General features: G+C 49.1%; 1 protein-coding gene across 2 annotated transcripts in view; it reads right to left on the reverse strand.

Annotated features, from left to right (window-relative positions):
* The window catches only part of elovl2 (ELOVL fatty acid elongase 2), a 307,754-nt gene that overhangs the window by 16,116 nt on the left and 266,304 nt on the right, over positions 1 to 25,334 (reverse strand). For both annotated transcript variants that reach the window (XM_085988799.1, XM_085988800.1), the window contains exon 6: positions 9,013 to 9,137. In XM_085988799.1, the coding sequence (XP_085844925.1) occupies positions 9,013 to 9,137 (125 nt within the window). The remainder of the gene's footprint in view (positions 1 to 9,012; positions 9,138 to 25,334) is intronic.

Genomic DNA, 25,334 nt, shown 5'->3' on the forward strand with positions numbered 1-25,334 from the left:
TTGAATTGCTCCCGAAATACTTCTGCTGAGAGCCCTTATCCGTCTCCTCCTCCTCCCTCATCTAGCAGCTTGTCCTGCTCTACATGTCCTCTGCTCATTCTACCAGTCATGGTCAATGCCAAGAGGCAAGCCTACTTGTCCAACATGTCTGGGAGGAACTGGTCTGTCTAGAAACCTTTTAAGTCAGCAAAAAACATTTCAGCACCTGCCACACTACTCCTTGTAAAACATTGAAACTTTAACCAACTATAGAAAGCACCCAAAATGCAGAGTTAACAAAGAATCATAGAAGATAGGAGCAGGAGTAGGCCATTCGGCCCCTTGAGCCTGCTCCACCATTCAATGAGATCATGGCTGATCATCCAAATTCAGTACCCTGTCCCTGCCTTCTCCCCATATCCCTTGATCACTTTTGTAGTGTCCGAGTATCAATAATACACAGACTGCTGGAGAACAATAATACAGGTATTTACTGAACAGAGGGTAACTTAAGACTGAAGTACAGAAGCCTGCTATGGCTTTATATACCGGGGTGGTCACTGCCGGCACTGCAGTATAGAATCAGTTCTTCTCTTAAAGGTACATACACAACAATTCCTCCCCTTTTAGATAAACAGTACATAACATTCATTTAACAACTAAATAATAACTAATTACAATTACAATTTTCTCTGTACTATATACATCAACTGAAATAATCATTTATAAGTTCAGTCTTTGAGGAGGCTTCCTGACCTGACTAGATAGCGCCTTTCTCGAGTATCCTGTTCTTGTGGCGGAGTTGATTCTGGCTCATTGTCATTGGTTGGTTCGTCAGCTTCCAATACCACTGCTTCTGAGGTAGACGCAATCTGTACTTCGGGTTGATTACCAGGTGCACCTGCTCGTGGTATGGGTTTGGCTTGTTCCTGTGACTCTAGAATCTGGTCAGCATGGCGTCTCACGATGCTCTCTCCAACGTCCACTGTGTACATTAGTGGTCCCTGCTGTGTGCATATCGTTCCTGGCTGCCATTTTTCTGTTCGGTAGTCGCGGGCCAAGACTGGTTGCCCTATCTTGAAGCTCCTGGTTGGCTTCTCATTTATGTGCTGGAATTGCTTATCCTCAACATCTCGTCTTATGTTTGGTTTGAGCAAATCCAGGCGACATCTTAGCCTTCGGTTGAAGAACATTATGGCTGGAGCTTGGTTGGTGACTGCATGTGTCGCATTCCGGTAAGCAAACAAGAAATTATCCACCTTGTGTTGTAGTGGTATGTCGTCGTTATACATTGCCTTTATTGCCTTTTTAAAGGTCTGAACAAACCTCTCAGCCAATCCATTTGTGGCTAGATGATATGGGGCAGATGTGTAATGTTTCACCCCATTATTCCTCAGAAACCTCCGGAAATCCTCGGACATAAACAGTGGCCCATTGTCGGAGCAAATCTGTTCTGGCAAGCCATTCCTGGCGAAGATGGTCCGTAGGACTGTAATAGTTTTCTCCGTGGTGGTGGAGGACATTTTGATGACCTCTGGCCATTTCGAATGGGCGTCCACAGCGATTAGGAACATTGAGTCCATAAATGGACCAGAAAAATCAATGTGTACCTGTTGCCATGGAGATGAGGGCCACTCCCATGGATGTAGCGGGGCCTGTGGTGGAGCGTTTTGGACCTTCTGGCATCCTATGCATCTCTTGGTCATATCCTCGATTTCTTTATCGATTCCCGGCCACCACACAAACGCCCTGGCTAGGCTCTTCATTTTTACCCCTCCCAGATGACCCTCATGAAGCTCATTGAGCACTCTATCTCTCAACTTGGGTGGAATTACCACTCGGGATCCACACATCAAGGTCCCCTGGCACACTGACAGCTGTCCTCTCCTTGGCGAGAATGCTGGCAACAGTGAGTCGCCATGTGCTGGCCATCCCTTCACTGTCAAATCATAGACCCGAGAGTGTGTCGGGTCATTTCGGGTTTCCTTCTCTATACTTGAGTTTGTAACAGGTAGACATTCGACTATGGTCGCATGGAATATCTCAACAGGGTCCACTGCAGGTGCTTCCTCTACCGTAGGCAACGGTAGGTGCGACAGCCCATCAGCGTTTCCATGCTGTTTCGTACCCTTGTACTCTATGTCGTACTGATGTGCCCCTAGAAAAAGTGACCATCTTTGCAGCCTTTGCGCCGTCATCACCGGAACGCTCTTCTTTGGGTTAAAAATGGAGACCAGAGGCTGATGATCAGTCAGTAGGGTGAATTTCTGCCCGTGCAGATAGTGATTGAACTTCTTCACCCCCCACACCAGGCTGAGGGCCTCCCTGTCAATCTGGGCGTAGTTACGCTCGGCTGAGGTTAACGAGCGCGACGCAAAGGCTATTGGCCTCTCTGAACCGTCAAGGAATTTGTGTGACAGCACCGCTCCGATGCCGTAGGGAGACGCATCACATGCTAACCGAATCGGTAGTGTTGGATTGTAGTGGGCCAATACTTCTTTTGAAGTGATTAGGCATTTACATTCCTGAAAGGCACGCTTACACTCATCACTCCATTTCCATGTTACTCCAGTTTGCAGCAGGGCGTTCAGTGGGTGCAGAATTGTAGATAAATTCGGCAAGAACTTATGGTAGTAGTTCACCAACCCGAGGAACGACTTCAGTTGCGACACATTTTCCGGTGCTGGAGCCTTGACTACAGCCTCAATCTTGTCCAGCGATATATGCAACCCTTCCTCATCAATCATGTGGCCACAATACGAGATTTGTCTCCTGAAGAACTCGCATTTGGGGCGGTTGGCTCGTAGCCCATATTCCGGTAATCTCGTGAGCACCTGCTCCAGGTTGGCAAGGTGTTCACTGTCATTTTCGCCCGTAACCAGGATGTCGTCCAAATAACACTGGGTCCCCGGGATCCCTTGCAGGACTTGTTCCATCACTCTCTGCCAAATAGCCGGGGCTGATGCTACCCCGAATACCAGTTGATTGTACTGGTAAAGGCCTTTGTGAGTGTTTATCGTGAGGTATTTCCTAGATGCTTCTTCCACCTCCATTTGTAGATACGCTTGGGCCAGATCAATCTTTGTAAAGCGTTTCCCTCCAGATAGTGAGGCGAAAATATCTTCTATCCGTGGAAGTGGATATTGTACTGTGTGCAGGACTGGGTTCACAGTTAACTTGAAGTCCCCACAGATGCGAACCTTCTTCGGCTCCCCAGGCGTGCTGCTCAATGATTTCTTCATTACAGGAACGATGGGTGTGGCCCACTCGCTCCAGTCCACCTTGGACAGCACACCCGAACGCTCCAGTCTCTCCAGCTCTGCTTCAACGGCTGGGCGGATCGCGTAAGGTACCGGTCTGGCCTTAAAAGATTTTGGGTTTGAGTTATCTTCGATTTTTATCATTGTCGTTACTCCTTTTAGAGTCCCAAGTCCTTGTTGGAACACCTCTTTCGCGTCAGTTAGAATTTTTGACAGTCGTCCAGGTGTGACGTCATCATCCTTTTTGTCAGTCACAGTTAGCGCCTGAATGGAATGCCAATCCAATTGTATTTTTCGGATCCATTCACGTCCCAATAATGGTGGTCCTCCATCTTGTAATATATACAGATACAGTTTCTGTGTTTCCTTGCCGTTGTATTCAACTGGCACCCTTATTTTTCCTCTGGGGTAGACTTTTTGCCCCGTGTATGTCTTCAATACAATGGACGTGTCCTTCAAGGGTATGTGTGAGAATAGCCGCTCATAGTCTCGTTGATTCATGACAGTTAGGGCTGATCCTGTGTCCAATTCCATCTTTACTGGGGACCCTGCTATCATGAGGGTGACCCAAATGGTTCGGTGATCCTCCTTTGCGATCACGTTGTGTAACTTTAGACAACTTAGTCTCCTGCTCCCGGAGTCCTTATCACTCTCCTGATCTTCCGAACTACTGTCTGTCAATTTCTTTACTTTCTTGTACTTTTCCTTAGTAGTTCTTGTAGTGTTGGTTTTCTTTCCCGACCTGCAGACTCTTGCTATGTGTCCTATTTTCCCACATTGCCTGCATACTTTGTCCTTAAACCAGCAGTCCTTCTGATCATGGGTTGTTCTGCCGCAGCGATAGCACTTTTCTGCTCCATATACCATTTAGTTAGCGCTGTATTCTTGTGGTTTCTGTTGTATTTCCGCAGCTCCCCATGCTGCTGCTTCGTAGGATACTGCCACGCTGAAAGCCTGTTCTAGCGTCAGGTCCTTTTCCGAAAGTAGTCGTTTCTGGGTTCCTTCACTCTGGAGCCCGCAGGCAAACTTATCCCGTAAGGTGTCTGCCAGTCCTGCTTCGATAACTTGCGTAGTTCCGTAAGATAGTCAGCATTGCTCTCATCTTTGTGCTGGTTTCTTTTATGGAACTTGAATCTTTCTGCTATCAGCAGCGGTGTAGGGTTTAGGTGTTCCTGTAAGATATTAACAATCTCTTCAAAACTTTTCTCCATTGGTTTAGCTGGGGTAATTAAATTCCGCAATAGGCCGTACGTTCTCGTGCCCATCAAATTTAATAATACCGACGCCTTCTTTCCATCGGCCACCTCATTTGCCTTGCAGTACACTTCAATTCTTTCCACATACGTGGTCCAGTCTTCTACCTCGTTGTCGAAAGCAGTGATACTGCCACTTTTCGGCATCTTGGGTGATTTAAAATGGCGCCTCCCGTGCTTTTTCTTCTTCATCAATGGATTAAAATGGCGCCTCCCGCGCTTTTCCTTCTTCCCCAATGGAATAAAATGGCGCCTCCCGCGCTTTTCCTTCTTCCCCTTGCTGCCATGTTGCTCCTAGCGTTCTGCAGGGTAATGGCGGCGACCTGTGGCTTCGGCGCGTCTCACTTTTCGTTCCCCTTGTTTTATTTTCGCTACGCTGCCCGGTTCTTGAGCACCGACCACGCCCTGTGCGCTCCACCCTCTCTCTCTTTTCCTCCCGATGATGCTGCACGGCCCCTTTTGCAGAGCCGCTCGATCAAGCTCGAGCCCGCCGCAGTCCAGAAGGGTCAGCACCAGCTACCAGCACGATTTGCTGGAACACCTTGACTGGGGAGCCAAGCCCAGCTCTCCACAGCCTCTCCTGCAACTCTCCGAACTCCGATGGATCCTTGGGCGGTTGCCCGCGGTCGACGCCCGTTGCTCTGACTTCGACCTCCAAGAAGCTTCTTCTCAGGGAAAGATCCCCGTGAGGTGATGCAGTACTGCAGGTGAGTTCGAACCTGTTCGTCGCCAGTGTAGTGTCCGAGTATCAATAATACACGGACTGCAGGAGAACAATAATACAGGTATTACTTAAGACTGAAGTACAGAAGCCTGCTATGGCTTTATATACAGGGGTGGTCACTGCCGGTACTGCAGTATAGAATCAGTTCTTCTCTTAAAGGTACATACACAACAACTTTAGCCTTAAGAAATATATCTAACTCCTTCTTGAATATGGTGTGGCGATGCCGGAGTTGGACTGGGGTGGACAAATGTAAGAAGTCACACAACACCAGGTTATAGTCCAACAGCTTTATTTGAAATCACAAGCTTTCGGAGCGCTGCTCCTTCGTCAGGCGAAGTGGAGAAATGCATAAAGACACAGCTTATATAGTCAGATGTTTACAGGTAATCTTTCCAACTGCCATTTATCACACCTCGGCAGAGAGATAATCACAGCAATCAAAGGTGTGAATGGTGTCCAAACAGGTCAGTCAGGAAAACATTACATCAAAGAACATTCACACCTTTGATTGCTGTGATTATCTCTCTGCCGAGGTGGGATAAATGGCAGTTGGAAAGATTACCTGTAAACATCTGACATTATTCTCTGACTATATAAGCTGTGTCTTTATGCATTTCTCCACTTCACCTGACGAAGGAGCAGCGCTCCGAAAGCTTGTGATTTCAAATAAAGCTGTTGGACTATAACCTGGTGTTGTGTGACTTCTTACTTCTTGAATATAGTTAATGACTTGGCCTCAACTGCCTTCTGTGGTAGAGAATTCCACAGGTTCACCACAATCTGGGTGAAGAAATTCCTCCTCATCTCTGTCCTAAATGGCTTACCCCTTATCTTTAGACTGTGACCCCTGGTTCTGGACTCCCCTGTCATCGGGAACATCCTTCCTGCATCTAGTCTGTCTACTCCTGTTAGAATTTTATAAGTTTCAATGAGATCCCCTCTCATTCTTCTAAACTCCAGTGAGTATAAGCCCAATCGACCCAATCTCTCCTCATGCAGCAACAGCCAGAAGAAATAAACCAGCAACTAACTTATAGTTGTACAACTTATGATCCCTTTAAATAGTGCTGGCGGGGAGGTCCTTCATGATGTTTAATGTTGTGTTCAGCTGTGCGAGGATAAGTGTGGAGCTCCAAAATGGCAGCGCTGGCATCAAATCAACACTGCACGCTGACTGTCATGATATGCCTGCTCTGCATGCTGCCGTCAGACGTTAGGTACATGCGCGCAAACACCTTCATGAAGGGACATTGTAGTGCTAAAAAAAACTGGCGTTAGAGTCTAATTTTACCCCCAATGGCTTCGGTCTTCCCAATGTTTAATTGGAGGATATTTCGGTTCAACCAAGATTGGATGTCGGACAAGCAGTCTGACAACACAGTGGAGGGGTTGAGAGAGCTGTTTAGTGGTCCCAGCATACAACCTCCTACAGTAGGACGCATGTCGGAAAGTCAGACAGAGATCAGTGTGCCCAACACGATTTTCTGACATATGAAAATAAAGTTAATGGATGGAAAAATCATGCAGACACACTGACTTCTGTACCAGAATTCCTAATGTGTATTTCTAATTCCATCTAATTATAATATTTAATTCACAACTTCTACCCCACAGGATACTAAATCATTCTCAGAATAAACTCATGTTGAATGTCTGTTTGTATTTATATACCTGCCCTGATTATATCACCTAGCAACCAACAGGGAAGTATCAAATTTCAAGATTTATTGTGCCAGTGCAAAGTAAACTGCTGTGCATTAGCGTTCTCAAAAAAGATTAAAGGCCTCTAAGCAAGTTTTAGAATGCACAGATTAACACAGAATTATGGGAATTATATTAAAGTGCCAAAATTTAACGAAAGGTCTTCGACCTGAAACGTTAACTCTGTTTCTCTCTCCACGGATGCTGCCTGGCCTGCTGAGTTTTTCTGTTGTTATGCCAAAATTTAATGTTTGAAGGACACAGATCTTACTCTTCAAGCTTAGGTGCCTGCAAAATGCATATAGCTTTCAAAACTCTGAGAAAATGTATCAATTAGTTTGTACATTTTGGCTCTTCTGTTCTGTCAATACTAAAGCCAACCCAAGTTGATATGCAACTTAGTGATGGTTATAACTACAGCTGTGCTGGTTGCAGTGTCTTGAGGTTGACTTTCAATACTCTAGTGCTAGTTCTACAGTGGCAGTCTAAAATGTCTCAGTGATGCACCGAGAGTGAGTATAATGATGAGTTACCTAGGCATTTCATAATCTATTTACTTTAATAGAGTACCCAAGTACCTTACTACTTTGAGTAATTTAAAGTCTTGAAGCATTTGGGGGGAGAAATTGGGTGAGTAGCGCCACCTGTTAGCGCCTAAAGAGGCAGTCAGTGGCTGTAGTGCCACTGGCTGCGTCTCCGGCGATATTCAGTAGGGGCGCTAATGGTGGCGTTAGGCATTTGCGCTGCGCCGCCACCGATGACGTCATCGGTGTGCGCAGCACCCCATTCGTGCCCCGTTCGCGGTATTTGGTAGCGAACGCCGCAGTTGCGCCGCTCGCTACCCACGCCCGGTTCACGGGGCCTTACTGTGCCGGCAGCAGCGCAAGTTAAGATGGAGGTGCGGGGCGGCCGCTTTTTCGGCGGCCGCCTGCCAGCACCTCTGTCCCCGGCCTCCTAACCCCACCCCACCCCCCCGCGGCATTGCCGGCTGTTTCCCGAGAGCCCGGCACTTCTCCTTGGTGCCGGGCTCATTTGCCGGCACTCGCGAGCGGGGATCGCGCTGTTGCAGGCACCTCCCCCTTAACAGTGGGAGGAAGGCCTGCAGTACCGCAGTGTGCCGTGCCGCAGCATGTGGCGCTGCGGCACGTTGCGCTGCGATAATCAGTTTCAGCGCCCTAAGAGGGACACGGAGCGCCTTGAGCCTCGCCCCGTCTCCCTCGAGGGGCACTGAAACTGAATTTCTGGCGCTCGGTATCACTCCGATCGCTGCGCTAAATCCTGCGCTCAGGCGACTTTTGCGCCACTTTGGCGCCCCAACCCAATTTCTAGACCTAGGTGTGCTAGTTCGGTGAAAATCAATATTCCCAAATAATTATCTTATAGAGTGGCAAATTGTTCAAAAGTACAAAAACTCTGGTTGGCCACCTTTTGTATGCTTGACCTTTTCAATAATTTAAAAATGAAATGCATTTCTCACATCTTTTGTATGAGTATCTGGCTACCTAATCTTGAGTCAGCATTAATGGCTGAGCAGATGTGAGTGATGGTTACTACAGGGTGGCAGTCATGGGATTGAGAATGCCCCTGTTCTGCTGAAGTTTATATCAATGCATGGTAATTTCCTTTATAACAGAAATGCATGAATAATAGGCTACAAATATCTTAGCCTCTGAGTCAGTGGGTCCTGGTTCAAACCCCACTCCAGAAATGAGCACGTAATCTCGGTTGACACTCCACTGCAGTACTGAAGTAGTGCTGGATTGTCGCAGGTGCTGTCTTTTGGATGAGATGTTAAACTGAGGTCCTGTCTGCCCTCAGGTGGGAACAAATGGTCCCATGGCACTTTTCGAAGAGCAGAGGAGTTTTCCTGGTATCCAGGTCAATATTTATCAATCAACCAACACCATTAAAACAGTTTAATTGGTCATTTATCTCAATGCTGTTTGTCGGACCTTGCTGTGTGCAAAATGCCTGCCGTGTATCCTTACATTAAAACAGTGATCACACTTCAAAAGTAATTCATTAGCTACAAAGTGCTTTGGGACATCCTCAGGTTGTGAAAGGTGCTATATAAATGCAAGTTCTTTCTTACCAGCTGTGCCTGAGTAAGGTATTTCTTCCACCAAAGATAAGGTTGCATGGATGGAATAGTGGACAGGCCATAATATGAGTACATTAATACATGGATAAAACTGTTCAATGTTGGACCGAAGAAACCTGCAATGAAACAAAGTGAGAGGTAAAATAACTATCTCCAAATACACTTATGCTGTTTTAACAGCTTAAGCACAATGTCAAATTCATAACTTAACAACTTGCATTACATAGAAAAAAAAATGCCCCAAGTACTTCACAGGAAAAAATGGACATCAAGCCAAAGGATGAGATATTAGGAGGGTAACCAAAAGCTTGTTCAAAGAGGTGGGTTTTAAGGAGGACCTTAAAGCAGAGAGAGATGGAGAGGCAGGGGGGTTTATGGAGAGAACTCAAGTGTAGGGGCTTCTCAGTTGAAGGCACAACTGCCGATGGTGGGGTAGAATCATAGGGGGAGAAATTCATTATTATCCAGGAATGCTTCAGACTGCATGCAAAATTAAATCTCATTGCACAAAGAAAGGATTGGAACGCTAAATCAAGCGCTAACGCCTAGCTCAGTGGTGTTAAACTCGAAGTGCTGACCAATATCAGGTGCAGTCTAATCACAAGTCATCATTGCCATAGGCTCTTTCCAGTTCTTAGAGGGGAGGTTCATTGATGTTGCAGAACCTTATTCTCATCATTGCTGGCTGTGCAGCCATCTCAGCCAGCAGCAGCAGGTCAAGGAGAAGGAGCCGGACAACTCAAGTTGCTGTAATGATAGCAGATCCACGCCCCAGGGAGAGAGCCCACAGATTCTGCAACCATGCATAGAGGGCGCTGGTGTTCGCAGTGGAAAGATGGAGGGCGGTGCTTTACCCGGCAAGTGGATGGAAGCCCTCGCTGCAAGTCTTCCGCACCATGTGGAGGGAGGTAGCCCAGCACGCCTCGGGCAGTACTGTCGTCCCCAGGACCCACACGCAGTGCAGGAAGAAATTTAACGACCTCACTCGGGTGGTCAGGGTGAATCAATGCCTCAACAAATGTGACATACCACCATCTGAACTACAGTCTGGACATTGCTCAAAACACCACACCCCCAGCACTCACCCACCAACAATCTCTACCTACCAGCACTCACACCCACATCTCATACCATGCACACAATCACAGCTATTCAACTATGTCAGGCATATCACCGAAACACATTGCTCCACACTCACTCACACAGTTTACTTTCTGTTGCAGGACAAGGTGGCTCACAACAGGAGGGCGCAGGAGTGCACAGGCAGGGGACAAGCTGACACCCAACCACTGTCTGCGCTGGAGAATCGAGTGCTGCACATTATTGCGCACCAGGTTGTGGGCACCGTGGCTGCTGGCGACGGTGACCCCCCTTGGGGGACAACAACGGTATGTTCATCCCTACTCTTTCTTCTCATATCCTCACCCCACAAGCGTTTCGCACTTTCCAGCTAATCATGCTGTATGCATGGATTTATTCCTTCCTGCCCCCCTCTCCTCACCTTAACCCGAATCTTGTGCCTTTATGCTTTCAGATAATCAGCAAGCACCTGAGCAGCCTGTCCCTAAGGGCACTGTAGAGAGCGAGGCGGGAGAAGAGGAGGAGGAAGAACACACCACGTCACTACATGTCTCACCCGCAGGCACCAGCTCAGATACTGGCACTACGCATTCTTTAGAGGCTAGTATAGTAGCAGAATCTGCACAGGGTGATGTACCGGAACGAGCAGGCTGCAGCAAGGACAGGGGGAAAGGGTAGCTCGGGGGCCAGCTTCCCGGAGGGCAAGTCCGCACGTGAGTTCTGCTGCACAGGACTCAGATGAGGACTTCGATGGGGAGGCCTTTGAAAGAAGAGTGATAGGCATGCACATGGAGATGATAGGTGCAATGGCAAGGGTACCCGAGAGCCTCTCTGCAATGGTAAGGAGCGTGGAGGAGTCCACCTCCAACATTGCACAGAGCTCAGATGGCAGACTCCCAGAGAGACCGTGGTGACCCAGACCTGATGCTGCGTGTGATGGGCGATCTGGCAGCTTCCATTGCAGCACAGGTGGAAGCGATGCAATGTCTTAGTGCTGTAATGCAGTCTGTGCTTGGTGACATTCGCAAGCTCTGACTGCTGCCATCGTGGCTGGGTCTACTGCCATCGACCGGGATTTTCATGGCAATCTGTGCTGCAACAGATTGTTAGGGATGCTGAGGTGCTGCCCTGGGGGAGTGGCAGTGAGTCAGTGGAGCACGAACCTGCTGTCCTCTCTCAGGATAACAGCATTCCTGCTCCCATCACTGGCACTCCACCATTGCTGTGTCGCTGCCTCTCATCCGGCCAACCCAGACTGCTGCTGCCCATGCTGAGGTGGTGCAGTCTACAGCCGGGCCTTCCATATCCAGAACTGGTCGGGGGCATCCTGCAAGGCCATCTGAAGTCTCCCACACGGACACTCAGCAACGTTCCACCAGCCGTGCTGCAGCCAATCCAGTGGGCCAACACTTCATAGGAGCACTAGAGTAGGCCAAGGCACAGTAACGAGAGGCACTAAGGAATTGCACAAGGGTGAATAGGTAATAATGTTGCTGTAAATATGTGTTCACTGATTATTGATCAATTTATTAATTCAGTTTAGATATTTTGTGGTGTCTCTCTTTTCAGCTTTGCACTGTGATATGGCCTGCGACAACGATGGAATGATGGGGGTGTGGTGAGCAACGGGGATCTGGGGTTCAATTTATTGGAACTGCAGCCTGATGAGGTGGTCACGGACCGCTCTACCGGAAGGCCGATTGAGTGGCTGGCTCCTCGCTAGCTCCTGTTCCTCCTCCCTTCCTCCTTCTCCTCCTCCTCGTCCTGCTCCTCCTCTCTCTCTCTTCCTCTTCCTGAGGTGGTCCCGCAATCCCTGGTGGCAAGGGCTGGGCCCTCATAGAAACATAGAAGATAGGAGCAGGAGTAGGCCATTCGGCCCCTCGAGCCTGCTCTGCCATTTAATGAGATCATGGCTGATCATCCAAATCCAGTACCCTGTCCCTGCTTTCTCCCCATATCCCTTGATCCCTTTAGCCTTAAGAAATATATCTAACTCCTTCTTGAATATATTTAATGAATTGGCCTCAACTGCCTTTTGTGGTAGAGAATTCCACAGGTTCACCACTCTCTGGGTAAAGAAATTCCTCCTCATCTCTGTCCTAAATGGCTTTATTCTGCCCTTGCAGCGCGTTCCTATGCAGAGCTAGACAGGTAGCTAACAACTTGATAACTTCCCATAAAAATCACAAGGCTTGACTTTTCTTGTAAACTTCACTGAAAGATTCTTATTGTGAAACTGAAATACAATACAGAGATGGAAGCACACATTAGTACACAAGCACATAACTGATATGCATACACAAATTTAGTTAAGCCTGAGCAACACAGTACATTTGGCATGTAACTTACCAAAACACGTGAAAACACAGCTTACTGTGAATATACATTTAGCAAACTGAAAGGCATTCTCTTACATTTACTTTAAATTAGCCCTGTACATAGTGCATCAAAATACAGCTACAAGTTAACCAGCTAGACACAGAGAGCGTGCACTTCACGGCTAGCTGTGCAGGTTTGCTTACAGAGAAAGGTTACAAACTAAACATTTTCTGCAAAATATAGTGTACACTAATCATCTATAACATTCTCAAGTACTTATAGACAAATAGTGTCCAAGGCCGAAGCGTAACAAGAAAATAACTGCAAGACCATGTGTCGAGCTGCAGGTCTTGTGCTATGCAGCAGTTTACTTTACTGTGTTTTACTGCACTTGCTAGGTACCAAATATCCACTAGGTGGCGGCACACAATGGAAATCGACCCAAATTACTCAAACCCCTGAATTAACTTGAAAACTAACATAAATTCCTAAAGGAAGGCAGCACAGGCTTACCCCTTCTCTTTAGACTGTGACCCCTGGTTCTGGACTCCCCCGCCATCGGGAACATCCTTCCTGCATCTAGTCTGTCTAGTCCTGTTAGAATTTTATAAGTTTCAATGAGATCCCCTCTCATTCTTCTAAACTCCAGGGAATATAAGCCCAATCGACCCAATCTCTCCTCATACGTCATTCCTGCCATCCCAGGTATCAGTCTGGTGAATCTTCGCTGCACTCCCTCCATGGCAAGAACATCCTTCCTCAGATAAGGTGACCAAAACTGCACACAATACTCAAGGTGTGGTCTCACCAAGGCCCTGTACAACTGCAGCAAGACATCCTTGCTCCTGTACTCGAATCCTCTCACTATGAAGGCCAACATACCATTTGCCTTCTTAACCGCCTGCTGCACCTGCATGCATACCTTCAGCAACTGGTGCACAAGGACACCCAGGTCTCGTTGCACTTCCCCTTCTCCCAATCTATTGCTGTTCAGGTAATAATCTGCCTTCCTGTTTTTTTAACCAAAGTGGATAACCTCGCATTTATCCACATTATACTGCATCTGCTATGCATCTGACCAATCACCCAACCTGTCCAAATCATACTGGAGTTTCTCGGCATCCTCCTCACAGCACACACACCCACCCAGCTTTGTGTCGTCTGCAAACTTGGAGATATTACATCTAGTTCCCTCGTCTAGATCATTAATATATATTGTGAATAGCTGGGGTCCAAGGACCGATCCCTGCGGTACCCCACTAGTCACTGCCTGCTGTGGTAAACCACGTTCACTATCGTATCACTGTTAGTAGTTAGCACTGTTCACCACTGTTCGTTATAACTGTATCACTGACCACTATTGTATCACGGTACGAGGTCGCCTCTTGCCACACTGCTATACCTGGGATGACCACTGCCGACTCCGCCTTGGCTCCACCCACCAGGCCAGGTATAAAGGTGAGCGACTGACTGGTATTCCTCCTGCTTGGATCGGATCACCCACGAGAGTGGGCTCTGTTATTTAGTCAATAAAAACCTTTAGTCACCTTCGTAACTCTTCGCCTTTTATTGGAGGAATTGATAGGTATATCAATTTTATTGACTAAATTTAATGATGTCCGACAACGAGTCACAACCGGCGGAGGAGCCACCAGCGCAGCTCCCAGGAGCACAGCCACACCAGCCAGCTTGGCTGCGAGCCCTCAGACCGCCGTACCTGGACCTGAACCCACGAGCAGCAAACTCAGCCGCAGACTTTAAACACTGGCTGGTCTGCTTCGAATCATACCTGAGAGAATCCAGCGTCCCTCAGGCATCCAAACTAAGTGTCCTGCAGGCGCAACTGAGCCCGAGAGTATACACTCTCATCGAGGACATGACTACCTACGAGACCGCCATCAACCTGCTGAAACAGAAGTACCGGACCCCGGTAAACTACATGTACGCTAGGCACCTCCTAAGATCACGGCCGCAACAGCCAGGAGAATCAGTAGCCGAATTCTCACAGGCGCTATATGCACTCGCCAGGAACTGTGACTTTAAATCGGTGTCGGCAGCCGAAAATACTGAAGATAATATCCGCGACGCATTCCTGAAAGGCCTACGGTCCGAGTACTCACGGCAAAGACTGCTGGAAGCTAAAGACCTCAGCATGGAAAAAGCTGAAGCCCTCGCTATCTCCCTGGAAGTGGCCCACCAAGATCAGGAAGCATTCACCAGGTACTGCTCGCGACCCTGGGACTCGGGCCCGACCCCTACCACAGCACCCTTCCCAGCACTGCCCCCGGGACCTACCTCTGCGTCGGCGTCCCGGACCCGACCGGCCCTGCCACCCCCGGCACCGGCCCCGACATCGGGCATCCGCGATCGGGCCGCCGGCTGTTTTTTTTGTGGCCAGGAGAAGCACCCGAGGTCGCGCTGCCCAGCCAAGAACTCCATATGCAGAACCTGCCTGAAGAAAGGCCACTTCTCCAAGGCCTGCAGGAGCGGATCCTCAGAGGCCAGCAGTGCCGCATGCGAACTATGGGGGCGGCCATCTTCGTTTAGGGCAACTGAGGCCAGCATCCCCACACATGAGTCATGGGGGCGGCCATCTTTGATTAAGGCAACCGACCCCAATAGTGCCTCATGTGAGCTACGGGGGCAGCCATCTTCTCCGTCATTTTGCCCTACCTCGTGGGAGACGCCATTTTACTCACCACGCCCGACCGCCTCGCCCGCAGATGACAACGACTCGCTCAGCTACACACTAGCTTCCGTCACCCTGGACCAAGCCCGCCCGCACCATCTGTCCAAGTCAATGATGGACATCAAAGTGAACGGCCACGCCACGACCTGCCTGTTCGACAGCGGAAGCACGGAGAGCTTCATCCACCCAGACACGGTGAGCCACTACTCCCTCTCTGTCCTACCAACGCGCAGCCGAATCTCGATGGCATCGAGGTCCCATGCCACGGACATCAGCGGCTACTGTGTCGTGACCCTGTCGGTTAAGGGCACGGAGTATAAAAACTTTAAACTCCTCGTCCTCCCCCATCTCTGCGCTGCCGTCCTACTAGGGCTGGACTTCCAATCCCACCTCCAAAGCGTAACCCTAGCATACGGTGGACCCCTCCCCCCACTCACAGTCAACAACCAGCAAACGTTAAACCGCCCACCGCGTAACACCTGCAGCCTCTCCACCCTCAAGGTCCCGCCACCCTCTCTGTTTGCTAACCTTACCCCTGACTGCAAACCCGTCGCTACCAAGAGCAGGCGGTATAGCGCCGGGGACAGAGCCTTCATTAGCTCTGAGGTGCGGCGCCTCCTGAAAGAGGGCATTATCGAGGGGAGCAGCAGCCCCTGGCGTGCCCAGGTCGTAGTCGTAAAGACCGGCGATAAAAACCGCCTGGTCATCGACTACAGCCAGACCATAAACAGATATACCCAGCTGGACGCATACCCCCTCCCCCGCATATCTGACATGGTCAATCAGATTGCACAGTATAAAGTATTCTCGACCATCGACCTGAAGTCGGCCTACCACCAACTCCCTATCCACCCTGAGGACCGCCAGTATACCGCCTTCGAGGCGAATGGGCGCCTATACCACTTCCTTAGGGTCCCCTTCGGTGTCACTAATGGGGTCTCGGTCTTCCAAAGGGAGATGGACCAGATGGTTGACCAGAACGAACTGCAGGCTACATTCCCCTACCTAGATAACGTCACTATCTGCGGCCGCGACCGGCAGGAACATGACGCGAATCTGGAGAAATTCCTCCGTACGGCCCAACGGCTGAACCTCACCTACAATAAGGAGAAATGCGTGTTTAACACCACGCGCCTTGCCATCCTCGGCTGCGTAGTGGAGAACGGAATCATCGGCCCCGACCCAGAAAGAATGCGCCCCCTCATGGAGCTACCCCTCCCCCACTGCCCTAAAGCACTTAGGAGAACCCTGGGGCTTTTCGCCTACTATGCCCAATGGGTACCCAATTACGCGGACAAAGCCAGACCCCTCCTGAAAGCCACTTCCTTCCCCCTCATGGAGGAGGCGTGCGCGGCCTTCTCCCTCATTAAGGGAGACATAGCCAAGGCCACGATGCACGCAGTGGACGAGTCCATCCCCTTCCAGGTGGAGAGCGACGCATCCGACTTCGCCTTAGCCGCCACCCTAAACCAGGAGGGGAGGCCAGTGGCCTTCTTCTCAAGGACCCTACAGGGCCCCGAGATCCGACATTCGTCGGTCGAGAAAGAGGCCCAGGCGATCGTGGAGGCAGTACGGCGCTGGAGGCACTACCTGGCAGGCAAACGATTTACCCTCCTCACCGACCAGCGTTCGGTGGCTTTCATGTTTAATAACAAGCTGAAGGGCAAAATCAAGAATGACAAGATTTTGAGATGGAGAATCGAGCTCTCCACCTACGATTATGAGATCTTGTACCGGCCAGGCAAGCTGAACGAATCCCCTGATGCCCTTTCACGAATGACATGCGCCAGCGCGCATATCGATAGGCTTCAGACCCTCCACGACCAGCTCTGCCACCCCGGAGTCACCAGACTCTACCATTTCATTAAGGCCCGCAACCTGACCTACTCCATCGAGGAGGTCAGGACCATGACCAGGAACTGCCAGACCTGTGCGGAGTGCAAACCGCACTTCTATAGGCCGGACCGAGCAAGCCTGATCAAGGCCACCCGCCCCTTCGAGCGCCTGAGCATCGACTTTAAGGGGCCCCTCCCGTCCTCTGACCGTAATGTGTACTTCCTCAACATCGTTGATGAGTACTCCCGTTTCCCCTTTGCCTTCCCCTGCCCCGACATGACCAGTAGCACGGTCATTAAGTGCCTGAATGCCCTCTTCGCCTTGTTCGGGTTCCCGAACTATATACACAGCGACCGGGGCTCCTCCTTCATGAGCGAGGAACTCCGGCAATTCCTCCTAGAGAGAGGTATTGCAGCAAGCAGGACCACCAGCTACAACCCCAGAGGTAACGGTCAGGTGGAAAGAGAGAACGCGACGGTATGGAAGGCCGTCCTCTTAGCCTTAAAGTCTAAGGGCCTCCCAACCTCCCGCTGGCAAGAAGTCCTCCCGACAGCGCTGCACTCCATCCGGTCATTACTTTGCACGGCCACTAACACCACCCCCCATGAACGAATGTTCGTTTTCCCCAGGAAGTCGACTACGGGAACCACTCTACCAACCTGGCTGACCGCCCCGGGGCCGGTCTGGCTGCGGAAACACGTGAGGGCCCATAAAACGGACCCCCTGGTCGAGAGGGTGAACCTCCTGCACGCCAACCCCCAGTACGCCTACGTGGCGTACCCAGACGGGCGGGAGGACACTGTCTCCCTACGAGACCTCGCACCCTCAGCCGATCCGGAAACACCGCCACCACCCCCCCCAACCCCAGCCCAGGTAGACGGCATGCCGGAACCCCACGAGCCCTCGCCGACCACGCAAACACCAGCATCAACACCGGTTAAGGCACCAGCACCGGATAAGACAACACCACCGCTGCGGCGATCGGAGAGGCTTACGAAGCCTCCGGACAGACTGACCTACCAGAATTGGTAGTACACTTCACCCCGCCGGACTTAATTCTAAACAAGGGGTGAATGTGGTAAACCACGTTCACTATCGTATCACTGTTAGTAGTTAGCACTGTTCACCACTGTTCGTTATAACTGTATCACTGACCACTATTGTATCACGGTACGAGGTCGCCTCTTGCCACACTGCTATACCTGGGATGACCACTGCCGACTCCGCCTTGGCTCCACCCACCAGGCCAGGTATAAAGGTGAGCGACTGACTGGTATTCCTCCTGCTTGGATCGGATCACCCACGAGAGTGGGCTCTGTTATTTAGTCAATAAAAACCTTTAGTCACCTTCGTAACTCTTCGCCTTTTATTGGAGGAATTGATAGGTATATCACCTGCCACTCAGAAAAAGACCCATTTATTCCAACTCTTTGCTTCCTGTCTTCCAACCAGTTCTCTATCCAAGTCAGTACCTTGCCCCCAATCCCATGTGCTTTAACTTTACATGCTAATCTCTTATGCGGGACCTTATCGAAAGCCTTCTGAAAGTCCAAATACACCACATCCACTGGTTCTCCCTTATCTATTCTACAAGTTACATCCTCAAAAAATTCCAGTAGATTAGTCATGCACGATTTACCTTTTGTAAATCCATGTTGACTTTGTCCGATCCTGTCACTGTTTTCCAAGTGCTCTGCTATTACATCTTTTATAATGGACTCTAGCATTTTCCCCACTACCGATGTCAGGCATACCGGTCTATAATTCCCCATTTTCTCTCTACCACCTTTTTTGAATAGTGGGGTTACATTAGCTACCCTCCAATCCATGGGAACTGTTCCAGAGTCTATAGAATTTTGGAAGAGGACCAGCAATGCATCTACTATTTCTAGGGCCACTTCCTTGAGTACCCTAGGATGTAGATTATCAGGCTCTGGGGATTTATCGGCCTTCAATCCCGTCAATTTCCCTAACACCATTTCCCTACAAATACTGATTTCATTCAGTTCCTCCCTCTCATTAGACCCTATGTTCCCCGACATCTCTGGGAGGTTATTTGTGTCCTCCTTTGTGAAGACAGAACCATAATGTGTATTTAATTGGTCTGCCATTTCTTTGTTCCCCATTATAAATTCCCCTGATTCTGACTGCAAGGGACCTACGCTTGACTTCACCAATCTTTTTCTCTTCACATATCTATAGAAGCTTTTACAGTCAGTTTTTATGTTCCCTGAAAGCTTACTCTCATACTCTATTTCCCCCCCCCCTTAATTAATCCCTTTGTCCTCCTTTGCTGAATCCTAAACTGCTCCCAATCCTTAGGTTTGCTGCTTACGATGGTCTGAGGAGCGAGTTGGGTAGGATCGAGTGGGGAATGGTGCTCAAAGGGTTGACGGTGGATAGGCAATGGCAAACATTCAAAGACCGAATGGATGAGCTACAGAATTTGTTCATCCCAGTTTGGCATAAAAATAAAACAAAAAAGGTGACTCAACCGTGGCTAACAAGGGAAATTAGGGATAGCATAAGATCCAAGGAGAGGACATATAAATTGGCTAGAAAAAGCAATAATCCTGAGGATTGGGAGCAGTTTAGGAGTCAACAAAGGAGGACAAAGGGATTAATTAAGAAAGGGAAAATAGAATATGAGAGTAAGCTATCAGGGAACATAAAAACTGACTGTAAAAGCTTTTATAGATATGTGAAGAGAAAAAGATTGGTGAAGTCAAGTGTAGGTCCCTTACAGTCAGAATCAGGGGAATTTATAATGGGAAACAAGGAAATGGAAGACCAACTAAATACATTGGTTCTGTCTTCACAAAGGAGGACACAAATAACCTCCCAGAGATACGGGGGAACATAGGGTCTAATGAGAGGGAGGAACTGAAAGAAATCAGTATTTGTAGGGAAATGGTGTTAGGAAAATTGATGGGACTGAAGGCCGATAAATCCCCAGGGCCTGATGATCTACATCCCAGGGTACTTAAGGAAGTGGCCCTAGAGATAGTAGATGCATTGCTGGTCATCTTCCAGAACTCGATAGACTCTGGAACAGTACCCATGGATTGGAGTGTAGCTAATGTTACCCCACTATTCAAAAAAGGTGGTAGAGAAAAAGCGGGGAATTACAGACCGGTAAGCCTGACGTCGGTAGTGGGGAAAATGCTAGAGTCTATTATAAAAGATGTAATAGCAGAGCACTTGGAAAGCAGTGACAGGATCGGACAAAGTCAACATGGGTTTACAAAAGGTAAATCATGCTTGACTAATCTACTGGAATTTTTTGAGGATGTAACTGGTAAAATAGATAAGGGAGAACCAGTGGATGTGGTGTATTTGGACTTTCAGAAGGCTTTCGATAAGGTCCCACATAAGAGATTAGCGTGCAAAATTAAGGCACATGGGATTGGGGGCAAGATATTGACTTGGATAGAGAACTGGTTGGCGGACAGAAAGCAAAGAGTTGGAATAAACGGGTCGTTTTCCGAGTGGCAGGCAGTGACTAGTGGGATACCGCAAGGATCGGTCCTAGGACCCCAGCTGTTCACAATATATATTAATGATCTGGACGAGGGAATTGGATGTAATATCTCCAAATTTGCAGACGACACAAAGCTGGGCGGGAGGGTAAGCTGCGAGGAGGATGTCGGGAAACTCCAGTACGATTTGGACAGGTTGGGTAATTGGGGAGAAACATGGCAAATGCACTATAATGTGGATAAATGTGAGGTTATCCACTTTGGTGGCAAAAACAGGAAGGCAGATTATTATTTGAATGGCAATAGATTGGGAGAAGGGGAAGTGCAAAGAGACCTGGGTGTCCTTGTGCACCAGTCGCTGAAGGTAAGCATGCAGGTGCAGCAGGCGGTTAAGAAGGCAAATGGTATGTTGGCTTTCGTAGCAAGAGGGTTCGAGTACAGGAACAAGGATGTCTTGCTACAGTTGTACAGGGCCTTGGTGAGACCGCACCTTGAGTATTGTGTGCAGTTTTGGTCACCTTACCTGAGGAAGGACGTTCTTGCCATGGAGGGAGTGCAGCGAAGATTCACCAGGCTAATACCTGGGATGGCAGGAATGACGTATGAGGAGAGATTGTGTTTATACTCACTGGAGTTTAGAAGATTGAGAGGGGATCTCATCGAAACCTATAAAATTCTGTCAGGTCTGGACAGACTAGATGCAGGAAGGATGTTTCTGATGGCCGGGGAGTCCAGAACCAGGGGTCATAGTCTAAGGATAAGGGGTAAGCCATTTAGGACTGAAATGAGGAGGAATTTCTTCACCCAGAGAGTGGTGAACCTGTGGAATTCTCTGCCACAGAGGGCGGTGGAGGCTAGTTCATTAAATATATTCAAGAAAGAGTTGGATATATTTCTTGAGGCTAAAGGGATCAAGGGATATGGGGAAAAGGCAGGGACAGGGTACTGAATTTGGATGATCAGCCATGATCACATTGAATGGCGGAGCAGGCTCGAAGTGCCGAATGGCCTACTCCTGCTCCTATCTTCTATGTTTCTATGTTTTTCTGGCCAATTTATATGTCCTCTCCTTGGATCTTATGCTATCCCTAATTTCCCTTGTTAGCCATGGTTGAGTCACCTTCTTTGTTTTATTTTTATGCCAAACAGGGATGAACAAATTCTGTAGTTCATCCATGTGATCTTTAAATGTTTGCCATTGCCTATCCACCGTCAAGCCTTTAGGTAACGTTCCCCAATCCATCCTAGCCATCTCGTGCCTCTTACCATTGTACTTTCATTTATTTAAATTTAGGACACTAGTCTCTGAGTCAAGTACTTCACTCTCCATCTTAATGAAGAATTCTATCATATTATGATTGCTCCGCCCCAAGGGGCCTCGCACAACAAGATTGCTAATTAATCCTTTCTCATTATATAATACCCAGTCTAAGATGGCCTGATCTCTAGTTGGTTCCTTGACATATTGGTCCAGGAAACCATCCCGTATACACTCCAGGAATTCCTCCTCCACAGTATTGTTACTAATTTGGTTAGCCCAATCTATATGTAGATTAAAGTCACCCATGATAACTGCTGTGCCCTTATTGCACGCATCTCTAATTTCCCGTTTAATGCCATCCCTAACCTCAGCATTACTGTTTGGGGGTCTGTATACAACTCCCACTAACATTTTCTGCCCCTTGGTATTTCTCAGCTCTACCCACACAGATTCCAGATCAGAGCTAATATCCTTCCTCACTATTGTGTTAATCTCCTCTTTAACGCTACCCCACCTCCTTTTCCTTTTTGCCTGTCTTTCCTGAATATTGAATATGCCTGGGTGTTGAATTCCCAGCCTTCATCACCCTGGAGCCATGTCTCTGTAATCCCAATTATATCATATCCGTTTACATCTATTTGCGCAGCTAATTCATCATGATAGCCAAGTTGTGGAGCATGCAGCAGACCACCACGAAATGGGACACCCGCTCAACCGAATACTGGAGGGCCCCTCCCGAATGGTCAAGGCAGCGGAACCATTGCTTGAGGACCCCGATGGCCTGCTTGATGATGCTGGGCAGGAGTGTTGGGGTTGCAGAGGGTAGTGATGAGCCAGGTGGAGAGCGGCTAGCCCAAGTCTCCGATCAGCCAGCCGCGAGCTTGATATGGTGCCTGGAAGAGTGCTGGCACACAGGCCTGGCACAGGATGAAGGCATCGTAGTTGTTGCCAGGACAGTGGGCATTCATATTGAGGATTCACTGTCTGTAGTCGCACACCAATTGCACATTAACTGAGTGGCAACCTTTGCGGTTACGGAAGATCTCAGGATTGTTATGTGGTGTCCGCAAAGCCACGTGGGTGCAGTCAATGGCGCCCTGCACCATGGGGAATCCCGCTATCCTGGCAAAGCCACATGCACGTTCGTCCTGCTTCTCTCTGGTGATGGGGAAGGAAATGTATTCACTTCCCCTACTGTAGAGAGTCTGTATGACCTCCCGGATGCAGCAATGGATGGCGAACTGCGAGATGTTAGCTATGTCTCCTGTTGCAGACTGGACGGATTCACTGTCGAAGGAATTGAAGGTGACGGTGACTTGACTGCCACAGAGAGCCGTGGTCCCCCTGATCTGAGGCTGGAGGTCTGGTTGCAGGAGGTGGCAGAGTTCTGTGACCATCTCCTTGCTGAAGCGGATCCTTCTAATACACTGCTCCTCGCTTAATTGAAGGTAGGAGAAGTGCTCTCAGAAGACCCTCCTGTTGAGAGCCCTGATGGCCCTCCTCCTCTCTCTGGCCACATGTTCCAATCTTTCTCGCTGCCTCCTTTCCCTCCGCCATAGATCCTGGAGGGCGAGGTCGACTGCCAGTACAGCCCCCATTAATGTAAGCCAAGTGTAGCACTTTGATATGTTGTGAGAATAAATGTAACTAATTTTTAGTAGCCACAACACTCCTGATACAGAAGAGCCTTTAAATTACTGAATGAATTGGTTTCACAATGTCAAACTGACAAGGAAGCAGTGAAACACCACTAACCTGACAGCTGCGACTCATTACTGAGGATGCCTTTATATATCGCCCCCTCTGCCTGCTAGACGCCTCCTCTCCCTGTCGCTGTTGGGGCGAGGCACTAATGCAGGGGGCGAAAATGAATTTTGTAGATTCGGCACCCAGTGAGCGTTGTACACTCACTGACGTCACAATCTGCCTGACGTTGAAGCCCTCCGCTATGGGGGGGCCGGATTTGCCATGTGTCATTGGATTCGCCTCGCCCTGTTAGCGCCCCCGCCAGGCGCTGACGGGAGGCGCAAAGCAATTGTATTTTTCCCCCATAGAATCATACAGCACACAAAGAAGCCATTCAGCCCATCGTACCTGTGCCAGCTTTTTGAAAGAGCTATACAATTGGTTGCACTCCTCTGCTATTTCACCACAGCTCTGCAAATGCTTCATTTTCAAGTATATATCCAAGTTCCTTCAGAAAGTTGCTACTGAATTTGTCTCCACCACCCTTTCAGGCAGTACATTCCACATCACAACACACTCCTTATTTACTCTTATCAAAACCCCTCATAATTTTGAACTATTATATCTCCCCTTAACCTTCTCTGCTTTAAGGAGAACAAACCCAGCTACTAAATCTCTCCACATAACTGATCCCTGGTATCATTCTGATAAATTTCCTCTGCATCCTTTACAAGACCTTGGCCTAGAAATTCACTGGCACCCCGTTTGGGGCGCCAGCCTCGCCATGGCGCCGGAAGTACCGCCCTGGAAGGAGTCGCAGCCGCCCGCCGCAAATTCAGTTTCAGCGCCCCAGATGGAAGCGCGACGCTACTCGAGGCGCCCCGCATCCCTCTTGGGGCGCTGCAACTGAAAATTGCACAACGTGCCGCAGTGCGGCACGCTGCGGTACTGCATGCCTTCCTCCCCTTCTTAAAGGGGAGGGGCCTGCTGCAGCGCGCTCAAAGAGCGCGAGTGCCGGCAAAAGAGCCCGGCATCGAGGAGAAGTGCCGGGCTCTTGGGACACAGCCGGCACTCCGCTGGGGGTGAGGCTCAGGAGGCCGGGGACGGCAGCGCGGAGAGGTGCTGGCAGGCGGCCAGCAAAAAAAATGGCCGCTCCGCACCTCAGCGCCTCAACCGCCGCAGGTAGGCCCCCCTGAACCGGTCGCAAATTGCGACCGGCGTTACAGCAGGGGGCGCTACTCAATTTCGCGATCGGGGTGGTAGCGGGGCACTGCGCACACCGATGACGTCATCGGTAGCGGCGCAGCGCTAATGGCTAGCGCCGCCATTAGCGTCCCGCTAAATTTAGCGGGAGGTGTGGCCAGTGGCGCAAAACCCACTAAGTGCCCTCTTAGGGCGCTAACAGGTGGCGCAGGCCACTGAATTTCTAGGCCCTTGACATCTTTCCTAAAGTGTGGTTCCCAGATTTGGACACAATACACCAACTAAGGCCTAACCAGTGATTTATATAGGTTTAAGAATAACTTCTTGGCTTTTGTATTCTATGCCTCTATTTATAACGCCAAGGATCCCATATGTTTTAAACTTATCCTTCCACCTTCAAAGATTGGTGGATGTGAACCCCCGTGGCTTCAATTTTGCTACGAAGTCTATTATGTGACACTTTATCAAACGCCTTTGATAATCCATATACACATCAACTGCACTACCTTCATTAACCCCCTCCATTATTTCATCGAACAACTCAATCAAGTTTGTCAGACACAATTTGCCGTTAACAAATTCATGTTGGCTGTCACTTATTAATCCATGGTTTTCCAATTAATGTTGTCCCAGATTATGGTCTCCAGAAGTTTCCCCACAACTGACGTTAGGTTGACTGGCCTATAGTTTATCCCTCTTCCCTTTTTAGAACAGGGGTGTAACATTTGTAACCCTCCATTCCTCTGGTACCATTCCCATA

The sequence above is a fragment of the Somniosus microcephalus genome, chromosome 5 (assembly GCF_052327205.1).
Source record: "Somniosus microcephalus isolate GS21.2 chromosome 5, FLI_Smic_1.0, whole genome shotgun sequence".
In the NCBI taxonomy this organism is placed as follows: Eukaryota; Metazoa; Chordata; class Chondrichthyes; order Squaliformes; family Somniosidae; genus Somniosus; species Somniosus microcephalus.